Genomic DNA, 11,568 nt, shown 5'->3' with positions numbered 1-11,568 from the left:
ACTAGAGAGAGAGAGAGAGAGAGGAAGGAGAGACTACAGAGAGCAGGAGAGATTAGAGAGAGGAGGAGGAGATACTAGAGAGAGAGGAACGTGAGAGTAGGGAGAGGAGGAGGAGAGATTAGAGAGAGAGGAGGAGAGACTAGAAAGAGGAAGGAGAGGCTACACAGAGGAGTAGAGCCTAGAGAGAGAGGAGGAAAGGCTAGAGAGAGGAGGAGGAGAGACTAGAGAGAGAGTGAAGAAGGTGAGACTAGAGAGAAAAAGTGCGACTAGAGAGGAGGAGAGACAGAGGAGGAGACACTAGAGAGGAAGGAGACATGAGAGATAGAGAAGAGGATCGACTAGAGAGAGGAGGAGGAGGAGAGGCTTGAGAGACGAAGGAGAAGCTAGAGAGAGTAGGAGAGACTAGAGAGACAGGAGGAGAGACTAGCGAGAGAGAGAGAAGGAAAGAGTAGAAAGATAGAGGAGGAGAGACTAGAGAGAGAGAGAGGGAGGAAGGTGAGACTAGAGAGAGGAGGAGGAGAGATTAGAGAGAGAGGAGGAGAGACTAGAGAGACAGAGGAGGAGAGACTTGAGAGAAGGAGAGAGTAGAAAGGAGAGACTAGAGAGAGGAGGAGGAGAGATTAGAGAGAGAGGAGAGACTAGAGAGAGAGAGAGGGAGGAAGGTGAGACTAGAGAGAGGAGGAGGAGAGATTAGAGAGAGAGGAGGAGATACTAGAGAGAGAGAGGAAGGTGAGAGTACGGAGAGGAGGAGGAGAGATTAGAGAGAGAGGAGGAGATACTAGAGAGAGAGAGGAAGGTGAGAGTAGGGAGAGGAGGAGGAGAGATTAGAGAGAGAGGAGGAGAGACTAGAAAGAGGAAGGAGAGGCTACACAGAGGAGGAGAGACTAGAGAGAGAGAAGGAAAGCGTAGAAAGACAGGAGGAGAGACTAGAGAGAGGGAGAGACTAGAGAGTGAGAGGAGTAGAGAATAGAGAGAGAAGAAGAGAGACAGAGGTGAGAGACTAGAGAGGAGTAGAGCCTAGAGAGAGAGGAGGAAAGGCTAGAGAGAGGAGGAGGAGAGACTAGAGAGAGCGAGGAAGGAGAGGCTAGAGAGAGCGAGGAAGGAGAGGCTAGAGAGAGGGGGAGGAGGCGGAGAGATTAGAGAGAGAGGAGGAGAGACTAGAGAGAGGAGAAGGAAATACTAGAGAGAGGAAAGAGGCTTGAGAAGCGAGGAAGGAGAGGCTGGAGCGAGCGAGGAAGGAGAGGCTAGAGAGAGGGGGAGGAGGCGGAGAGATTAGAGAGAGAGGAGGAGAGACTAGAGAGAGGAGAAGGAAATACTAGAGAGAGGAAAGAGGCTTGAGAAGCGAGGAAGGAGAGGCTGGAGCGAGCGAGGAAGGAGAGGCTAGAGAGAGGGGGAGGAGGCGGAGAGATTAGAGAGAGAGGAGGAGAGACTAGAGAGAGGAGAAGGAAATACTAGAGAGAGGAAAGAGGCTTGAGAAGCGAGGAAGGAGAGGCTGGAGCGAGCGAGGAAGGAGAGGCTAGAGAGAGGGGGAGGAGGCGGAGAGATTAGAGAGAGAGGAGGAGAGACTAGAGAGAGGAGAAGGAAATACTAGAGAGAGGAAAGAGGCTTGAGAAGCGAGGAAGGAGAGGCTGGAGCGAGCGAGGAAGGAGAGGCTAGAGATAGAGAAAGGAGAGACTAGAGAGAGAGGAAGGAGAGGCTAGAGAGAGGGGGAGGAGGAGGAGAGATTAGAGAGAGAGGAGAGACTAGAGAGAGAGAGAGAGAGAGAGGAAGGTGAGACTACAGAGAGGAGGAGAGATTAAAGAGAGAGGAGGAGATACTAGAGAGAGAGAGAGGAAGGAGAGGCTAGAGAGAGGAGGAGGAGAGATGAGAGAGAGAGGAGAGACTAGAGAGAGAGGAGGAAAGGCGAGAGAGAGGAGGAGGAGGAGAGGCTTGAGAGATGGAGGAGAAGCTAGAGAGAGAGGAGGAAAGGCTAGAGAGAGGAGGAGGAGATACTAGAGAGAGAGAGAAGAAGGTGAGACTAGAGAGAAAAAGTGCGACTAGAGAGGAGGAGAGACAGGAGGAGACAGTAGAGAGGAAGGAGAGACGAGAGATAGAGAGGATAGACTAGAGAGAGGAGGATGAGGAGAGGCTTGAGAGATGAAGGAGAAGCTAGAGAGAGTAGGAGAGACTAGAGAGACAGAAGAAGAGAGACAGAGGAGGAGAGACTAGAGAGAAAGACAGAGAAGGAGAGTCTTTCGAGAAGGAGAGAGTAGAAAGGAGAGACTAGAGAGAGGAGGAGGAAAGACTAGAGAGAGAAAGGAGGGACTAGTGAGAGCAAGGAGAAGCTATGGAGAGTGGAAGAGAGACTAGAGAGGGAGAGGTGGAGAGACTAGAGAGAGAAAGGAAAGGCTAGAGAGGAGCAGGAGAGATTAGAGAGAGGAGGAGAGACTAGAGAGAGCGAGGAAGGAGATATTAGAGAGAAGAGGAGGAGAGTCTTGATAGGGTAGGAGAGACTCGAGAAAGGAAAGAAAGGAGAGAGAGAGAGAGAGAGAGAGAGAGAGAGAGAGAGAGAGAGAGAGAGAGAGAGAAGTAGAGACCAGAGAGGTAGAAGAAGAGAGACAGAGGAGGAAAGACTAGAGAGTAGAGGAGACTAGAGCGAGAGAGTAGGAGAGGCTAGAGAGAGGAAAAGGATAGGCTAGATATAGAGCAGGAGAGGCTAGAATGAGAGAGCAACGAGATAGTGGAGAGAGTAGGCGGAGAGTGTTGAGAGGGGAGGAGAGGCTTGAGAGAGAGAGGAGTAGAGAGAAGAGGAGAAGAGACTAGAGCCGGACAAGAGGAGAGGCTAGGGAGAAGAAAAGGAGAGACTAGAGACAGAGGAGGAGAGGCTAGAGAGAGAGAGAGGAAGGTGAGACTAGTGAGATAGAAGAAGAGAGACTAGAGAGGAGGAGAGACAGAGAAGGAGAGGCTAGAGAGTTAGGAGAGATGCCAGATAGAGGATAGACTAGAGAGAAAAGAGTAGAGGCTAGAGAGAGGGGAGGGGCGACTAGAGAAATCAAGGAGAGACTAGAGCGAGGAAGGAAGGATGGACTAGAGAGAGAGAAGGAGCGAGTAGAAAGCAAGAGCAGGAGAGGCTAGATAGAGGAAGGAAAGGCTAGAGAGAGCAAGGAAGGTGATTCCAGAGAGGGAGGAAGAGAGAGTTGAGAGAGGAGTAGACTAGAAAGAGATGAGAGACACTAGAGAGGAGGAGAGACTAGAGAGAGAGAGAGGAAGGAGAGTCTAGAAATAGAGGAATGAGGGACTAGCGTGAGAGGAAGGAGAAGCTACGGCGAGAGGTAGGAGTGGCTAGATAGGGAGGAGGAGAGACTAGAGAGAGGGGGAGGAGAGACAAGAGAGAGAGAGAGAGAGGAGTAGATTCTAGAGAGATAGAAGAGAGACAGAGGAGGACAGACTAGAGAGAGGAGGAGTAGAGATTAGAGAGAGAGGAGGAGAGACTAGAGAGAGGTAGGAGAGGCTAGAGAGAGCGAGGCAGAAGATACTAGAGAGGAGGAGGAGAGAGTAGAGAGAGGAAGGAGAATCTACGGAGAGAGCATTGGAGACTAGATAAAAGAAGAGTGACAGAGGAGGAGAGAGTAGAGAGAGGTAGGAGAGGCTAGAGAGAGCGAGGAATGAGATACTAGAGCCAGGAGGAGGAGAGAGTAGAGAGAGGAAGGAGAAGCTACTGAGAGAGAGGATTAGAGACTAGTGAGAAGAAGAGCGAGGAGGAGACACCAGAGAGGAGAAGAGATGAGAGAGAGAGGAGGAGGAGGAGAGGGTAGAGAGAGAGTATGAGAGACTAGCGAGAGGAAGGAGGGACTAGAAAGAGGAAGAGAGACTAGAGAGGGTGAGGAGGAGAGACTAGAGAGAGGAAGCAGAGACTAGAGGGGCGGGGTAGAGACTAGAGGGATAGAAGAGAGACAGAGGAGGAGAGACTAGAGAGAGCGAGGAAGGAGATACTAGAGAGAGGAGGAGGAGAGAGTAGAGAGAGGACGGAGAAGCTACTGAGAGAGGATTAGAGACTAGAGAAAAGAATAGAAACAGGAGGAGAGAGTAGAGAGGGAGAGGAGGAGAGACTAGAGAGAGGAGAAGGAGAGATTAGAGAGAGAGGAGGAGACACTAGAGAGGAGGAGAAACGTGAGAGTGTTGGAGGAGGGGCTAGAGAGAGTGTAGGAGAGACTAGGGAGACGAAGGAGGGACTAGAGAGAGGAAGGAGAAGCTACCAAGAGAGGAAGAAAGACTAGAGAGAGAGAGGAGTAGAGACTAGAGTGATAGAAGAAGAGATACAGAGTACGAGAGACTAGAGTGGGAGAGCAGGAGAGACTAGAGAGATGAAGGAGAGACTAGAGAGAGTAGGAGGAGAAATTAGAGAGGAGGATAGACTAGAGAGAGGTACGAGAGGCTAGAGATAGCGAGGAAGGAGATACTAGAAAGTGGAGGCGGAGAGTCCTGAGAGGGGAGGAGAGGCTAGAGAGAGAGGAGTAGGGACTAGAGAGGTAGAAGAAGAGAGACTGGAGGAGAGGCTAGAGAGAGGAAAAGGAGAGACTAGAGATAGAGGAGGAGAGGCTAATAAGAGACAGAGGAAGGTGAGACTAGAGAGATAGAGGAAAAGAGACTAGAGAGGAGGAGATACGGAGGATGAGAGACGAGAGGGGAGGAGGATAGACTAGAGAGAGAAGGAGAAGAGGCTAGAGAGAGGAAGGTGAGACTAGAGAGAGTAGTAGAGACTAAAGAGGCGGAAGAGATGAGAGAGAGAGAGAGAGAGAGAGAGAGAGAGAGAGAGAGAGAGAGAAGGTGGAGAGGCTAAAGAGAGAGGGATAGAGGAGATGTAGAGGAGGATAGACGAGAGCGAGAAGGAGAGGCTAGAGAGAGGAAGGAGTTGCTAGAGAGACTGGAGAAGAGAGACAGAGGAGGAGAGACTAGTGAGAGTAGTAGGATTGTCTAGAGAGAGAGGAGGAGTGACTAGAGAGAAGAGAGACAGAGGAGGAGAGATTTGAGAGAGAGAACGAGAGAATAGAAAGAAGAGAGACTACAGAGTGGAAGAGGAAAGACTAGAGAGAGGTAGCAAAGGCTAGAGAGAGCGAGGAAGGAGATACTAGAGAGAGGAGGAGGAGAGGCTTGATAGGGGAGGAGACCCTAGAGAGAGAGGAGTAGATACTAGAGAGATAGAAGATTAGAGACTGAGGAGGAGAGACTAGATAGAGAGGAGGAGAGACTAGAGAGAGTAGGAGAAACTAGAGAGAAGGAGAGACTAGAGAGAGCTAGGAAGGAGATACTAGAGAGAGGAGGAGGAAAGACTAGAGAGAGGAAGGAGAGACTAGAGAGAGAGGAAGGAGAAGCTACGGAGAGAGGAAGGAAAGAGTAGAGAGAGAGGGGAGTAGAGACTAGAGCAGGGGTGGGCAAACTTTTTGACTTGAAGGCCACAATGGGTTCTTAAACTGGACCGGAGGGCCGGAACAAAAGCATGGATGGAGTGTTTGTGTGAACTAATATAAATTCAAAGGAAACATCATTACTTCTAAGGGTATGGTCTTTTTTTTTTTTTTTTTTTTTTTTTTTTTTTTTTTTTTTTTTTTTTTTCTTTAGTTTTATTCATTTCAAATGGCCGTAGTTTCCCCATGGCTGGACTAGAGAGATTGAAGAAGATACAGAGTTGGAGAGACTAGAGAGAGAGGAGGAGAGAGTAGAGGGGAGGAGAGTCGAGAGAGGAGGTCAGGCTAGAGAGAGAGAGGAAGGAGAAGGTACAGAGAGAGGAAGGCGAGAATAGAGAGAGGGGCGGAGGAGAAGCTAGAGAGAGAGGAGGAGCGACTAGAGAGAGGAAGGAGAAACTAGGGATAGAGAAGGAGCAAGTAGAAAGACAGAGGAGGAGAGACTAGAGAGAGAGAGGAGGATTGACCAGATAGACAGGAGGAGAGACTAGGGAGATAGAGGAGGAAAGGCTTGAGAGACAGAAGGTGAGACTAGAGAGACTGGAGGAGGAAAGGCTAGAGAGACAGAGGAGGAGAGACTAGAGAGACTTGAGGAGAGACTAGAGAGACAGAAGAAGAGAGTCAGGAGGAGAGACTAGAGTGATACAGAGGAAGGAGAGACTTGAGAGAGTGGAGGAGATGCTAGAGAGAGAGAAAGGAGAGACTAGAGCAGTGATGGCAAACCTATGACATGTGTGTCAGAGTTGACAGACGAACTCATTTTTTTGGTAGATTTTTCTTTGTTAAATGGCATTTAAATATATAAAATAAATATCAAAAATATGTTTTTGTTTTACTATGGTTGCAAATATCAAAAAATTTTTCTATATGACTCAGCACCAGAGTTAAGTCAGGGTTTTTCAAAATGCTGACACGCCGAGCTCAAAAGTTTCGCCATCACTGGACTAGAGAGAGAGAGGAAGGAGAGACTACAGACAGAGGAGGAGAGGCTAAAGAGAGAGGAGGAAAGACTAGAGACAGAGGAGGAGATACTAGTGAAAGAGAAAGGAGAGACTAGAGAGATAGTATGAAAGACTAGAGAGACAGAGGAGGAGAGACTAGAACAGTGATGGCGAACCTTTTGAACTTGGCATGTCAGCGTTTTGAAAAACCCTAAGTTACCTCTGGTGCCGTGTCACATTTAAAAATTTTTTGATATTTTCAACCATAGTAAAACCAAGACTTGTATTTTTGATATTTATTTTATATATTTAAATGCCATTTAACAGAGAAAAATCAACCAAAAAATGTCATACGTTTGCCATTACTCCTAGAGAGAGGAAGGAGAGGCTGGAGAGAGAGAGAGAGGAAGGAGAGACTAGAAAGACAGAGGAGTAGAGGGTAGAGGGAGAGGAAGGAGATACTAGAGAGAGGAGGAGGAGGGACTAGAGAGAGGAGAGGAGAGGCTAGAAAGAGGCATGAGAGAGAGGAGTAGAGAGAGATGAGAGAGAGACAGACTGCAGAGAGTAAAGTCGGTGAAAAGAGAGATTGACAGGGAGGACTGAGTAGACTGGGAGGATGGAGAAAAGCTGGTGGAGTTGGAGGGATTGTAGAGAGAGAAAGGGTGGTGTATGGGGAGGTGTTGAGAACAGTGATAGAGAGCAGATTGGGGAAATTAAGGACAGAGAGATGGCTAGACAGAGGGATAGAGGAGAGTGAGACTACCCTAAAGAGTAGTGAGGAGTGAGCAGGCGCAAGGGAGCAGGGCTAAAGAAGGACCAAGAGTGAGTAGTGGGAGGAAGGACGAGTGTGCCAAGGAGGCGTTCGAGAGGAGTGATGGTACTTGCCGAAGCTTCCTGTTGTTCTCCCAGGTGCCACTCTGGCATCTCCTGAGTGCTGTAGCCTCGGTGTTTCTGGGAACCCCGTCCTTTGGGTTTCTAGGCAGCCTTTATTACATAATGGTGATTGGTAACCTCATTTACCATGGCGTTTGGCACCCTCCAAACCCTCTCCTCCACCAGAGGTCAGCGTGGGCTGGAAGTTCCACCCTCTAATCACATGGTCAGGTCTGATGGTGACCCGCCCTTGTCCTTATGCCATTTCCGGAAGTCACCTCACTAATACACCAAACCTTTATCAGTCTCAATTCTTAGGTTAATCTAGGACAGTGATGGCGAACCTATGACAACGCGTGTCAGAGGTGACATGCGAACTCATTTTTTTGGTTGATTTTTCTTTGTTAAATGGCATTTAAATATATAAGATAAATATCAAAAATATACACCTTTGTTTTACTATGGTTGCAAATATCAAAAAATTTCTATATGTGACATGGCACCAGAGTTAAGTTAGGGTTTTTCAAAATGCTGACACGCCGAGTTCAAAAGGTTTGCCATTACTGATCTAGGGGCTGGGAGAGCTGTGAGCCAGGAACTGTGGACAAAGACCAGTTGTATTTCTTATAGATAGTATCACAGAAAATCTAATCTACTGTTTAATATTGTCTAGTTTGATACCATAAGAACAGTGCCTGTGTGAGCACCACCCTGCACTGGTGCCCGTCACTGCTGCGCACTGATGGTTAGAGAATGCTAGGGGTTTCATCATCATAGGTGCCTGTGCCTAAAACAGTGCCAGAGATAGGGGACTGAGTGCTCAAACCTCTATAAACACATTTTCTCACAAAAGGTAGTGAAGATGCTGGGTTGGTGTCGTGTAAATTTCCCTGGCGAATGACCCTTACAGCAGTGTGGTAAGAATAACTTTCCACATGTCCTTTCTGTATCACCAAACGCTTGCCATTCCAGAATAAATAGCAATATGCCATTTCAGGGGTCAGTCTCATTCACGGATGTGACTGTGGACTTCACCCAGGAGGAGTGGGAGCAGCTGGACCCATCGCAGAGGATCCTGTACATGGATGTGATGCTGGAGAACTACAGCAACCTACTGTCAGTGGGTAAGGACAGCTTCCAGGCGTCACTGTTTACCTAGGGGCACTTATGTTCTTTCTCAGTTACCAAAGTATGAGCTTCTAAATCACTAAGTGGTTTGGCCTCAAGCTTCACATGTTACGCTGAGAGTGACTACTGAAGTTCTAAAATCCAAGCAGTTAGGAGCTGCGATCAAACCAGATGTGATTTTCAAGGTGGAGCAGCCGGAGCTGTGGCTAGCAAAGTTAGAACTGCAGTTGAGAACTCTCTAGCGAAGCTGTGGAAGGAGGGAAGGAGAGTCAGAAGCCACTAGAAGTAATATCCCAAGGATTATGAATGAGTTGGTACCTTTGAAATATTGTTAAGACTTTTTTCCCCAAAAATCCCTAAACCCTTAGAGACGGCTGCAAACAGATGACCTATCTGCCCCAGATGTCTGAGTGTTGTATATTTTAGCTCAGGGCCATTGGCATAGTGGCCTCAGGGGAAATAGATTTTTCAGTGCAGGAGTGACATCCTTGTCCTGGACACAGATGGCAGCCGCAGCACAAGCGCCAGGAATGACCAGTAATGCACAGAGGAAAGTGAAGGTTATGCAAGACCTAGGTGGAGGCTGAGTAATCTGATCCTTAAGATCCTGTCAAATAAAAGTAGGGACAAGACTAGTTTGGGGAAGAAATTAAGCATATTAAAAGGAGAGAGAAAAATAAGATATAATAATGAAAATACATTCTCCAACAGCTTCAATAGAAAAAAAGCAATGATCCCTAGCTGGTTTGGCTCAGTGCATAGAGCGTCAGCCTGTGGACTGAAGGGTCCCAGGTTTGATTCTGGTCGCAGGCTCCTGGCCCTGGTTGGAGGCATGCAGGACGCAACCAATTGATACGTCTCTTTCACATCAGTGTTGCGCTCTGTCTCTCCCTCTTCCTTCCACCCTCCCTAAAAATCAATGGAAAACATATCCTCAGGTGAGGATTACATTAAATTTTAAAAAAGAAAAACGGCTGAAACCAGTTTGGCTCAGTAGATAGAGCCTTGGCCTGCGGACTGAAAGGTCCCGGGTTCGATACCGGTCAAGGGCATGTACCTGGGTTGCGAGCACATCCCTAGTAGGAGATGTGCAGGAGGCAGCTGATTGATGTTTCTCTCTCATCGATGTTTCTAACTCTCTATCTCTCTTCCTTCCTCTCTGTAAAAAATCAATAAAATATATTTTAAAAAAAGAAAAGGAAAGAAAAATGTGATGAAAGCAATAGTAGTATTGAATCTATCAAAAGGCTCTTGGGTCCTTGGACCAATTTTATATTTCCTACAAAATATGAGTTTCTGAACCTTTTCATTCACTTGCAAAGTCTTACTTTAAAGCAGCGATTTTCAACCTTTTCATCTCATGGCACATAAATTAATTTAGAAAATTCTGCAGCACACCAAAAATACTTTTTGCCAAACTGACAAGAAAAGGGGGGCATAATTTTGGTTCATTCACACCAGACAGCTATTGTTGTGTTGGCTGTTGTCATTTTTAAAGTTGACACTCTACGGGAAAAGTGGTCAGTGCCCCTGACTAGGCAGTTTGCATGTTTTAAAGTTCTTGTGGCACATCGTGTGATGCAGCTCAGGGTGGGCGTCGCTGCCTTAGAGACGGGAGCTCCTCAGTAGGATTGTTTCTGCAAAACAATAATGCTGCCCGTGGGAAGGGAGAAGGCGGGGAGAGAGCCTGGACGCATGTAGGCGAGGTCTTGGTCCAGCCACAGTGACACAGCGTCGGAGTGTGGGTTGCTAAACTCAGGTCTGCCTGTGTCCTTTCCTTTACCACCTTCATCTACTTGCTTGCCTCTGTGCTAGCTGTGCAGTGTCCCTGAGGACAAGGTCCCCTTCATCTCTGCAGTGCCAGCCTTCCCACATGTGTTTCCTGTTGCTGCGTTTTTATTTCTCTTTACCCCTCTGTGGGGTCGCTGTGTGATCTGGCAATGCTACTTGTGTTCACTGTCGGTTCCCACTTCTTTTTTTTGCCACAGGCTCTTTTTTCTCCTTGTCCTTTCAGAGTTTAAGAGGGAGGACAGATTTGCACTGGGGACTACTTAATTCTGGAAGACTGGGTCCCAAACTAAAAAGGCAGCTCTAGGATGGGACATTTGGGGGCCTTCTGTAACATAACAGCGAGAGGCCTGACCGAGTGTCCTTCCTGTGCTCTTTCTAGAGGTGTGGAAGGCTGACGACCAGGTGCAGCGGGAGCACAGTGACCCCGAGGAGCAGGCGCGGCCATTCATAATCTGCAAGAACCAAACCCCCATTGAGGAAAGAAGTGATCTCTTTGAAAAATCATTCAATCTGAGCACAGACTTTGTTTCTTTAAGACAAGTGCCCTATAAATATGACTTGTATGAAAAAACTTTGAAATACAGTTCAGACTTACTTAACAGTGACAGCTATATAAGGAAGCAAGCTGATGAGTATAACGGATTTGGAAAAGCACTTCTCTATCTAAAGCAAGAGAAAACCCATCCTGAAATGGAATACGCAGAATATAACAAAATTGGGAAAGCCTTCAGCCATAAAGAAGCCATTTTTAAACATCAGAAAATTAGAAATTTGGTGCAGCCCTTCATTTGTAATTACTGTGACAAGGCTTTTTCCTTTAAGTCACTCCTCATCAGTCATAAGAGAATACATACTGGAGAAAAGCCGTACGAGTGTAATGTCTGTAAGAAAACCTTCTCCCATAAGGCAAACCTCATTAAGCATCAGAGAATTCATACTGGGGAGAAACCCTTTGAATGTCTTGAATGTGGGAAAGCCTTCACCCATCAGTCAAACCTCATTGTACACCAGCGAGCACACATGGAGAAGAAGCCCTATGAGTGCAGTGAGTGTGGCAAGACCTTTGCCCAGAAGTTCGAACTCACTACCCACCAGAGAATTCACACAGGGGAGCGACCCTATGAGTGTAATGAATGTGCAAAAACATTTTTCAAGAAATCAAACCTCATCATACATCAGAAAATTCACACGGGAGAGAAACGCTATGAGTGCAGTGAATGTGGGAAATCCTTCATCCAGAACTCACAACTCATTATACATATGAGAACTCATACGGGGGAGAAGCCCTACGAGTGTACAGAATGTGGCAAAACATTCAGCCAACGGTCAACTCTTAGGCTTCACCTGCGAATCCATACGGGGGAGAAGCCATATGAGTGTTCTCTGTGGGAAGG

The 11,568-nt window shown here is 47.3% G+C and overlaps 1 protein-coding gene across 1 annotated transcript in view; it reads left to right on the top strand.

Moving 5' to 3' along the window:
- Nucleotides 1–11,563, top strand: part of ZFP1 (ZFP1 zinc finger protein) — a gene marked incomplete at its 3' end in the record, with an annotated part of 32,321 nt that extends 20,758 nt beyond the window's left edge. Inside the window, exons 3-4 of the mRNA XM_006755820.2 lie at nucleotides 8,295–8,379; nucleotides 10,554–11,563. Of these exons, the coding sequence (XP_006755883.1) occupies nucleotides 8,295–8,379; nucleotides 10,554–11,563 (1,095 nt within the window). The remainder of the gene's footprint in view (nucleotides 1–8,294; nucleotides 8,380–10,553) is intronic.
- Nucleotides 11,564–11,568: the final 5 nt, after the last annotated feature.

The sequence above is a fragment of the Myotis davidii genome, unplaced genomic scaffold (genome assembly GCF_000327345.1).
Source record: "Myotis davidii unplaced genomic scaffold, ASM32734v1 scaffold453, whole genome shotgun sequence".
Classification (NCBI taxonomy): Eukaryota; Metazoa; Chordata; class Mammalia; order Chiroptera; family Vespertilionidae; genus Myotis; species Myotis davidii.
This window is presented reverse-complemented; position numbering and strand designations above follow the sequence as displayed.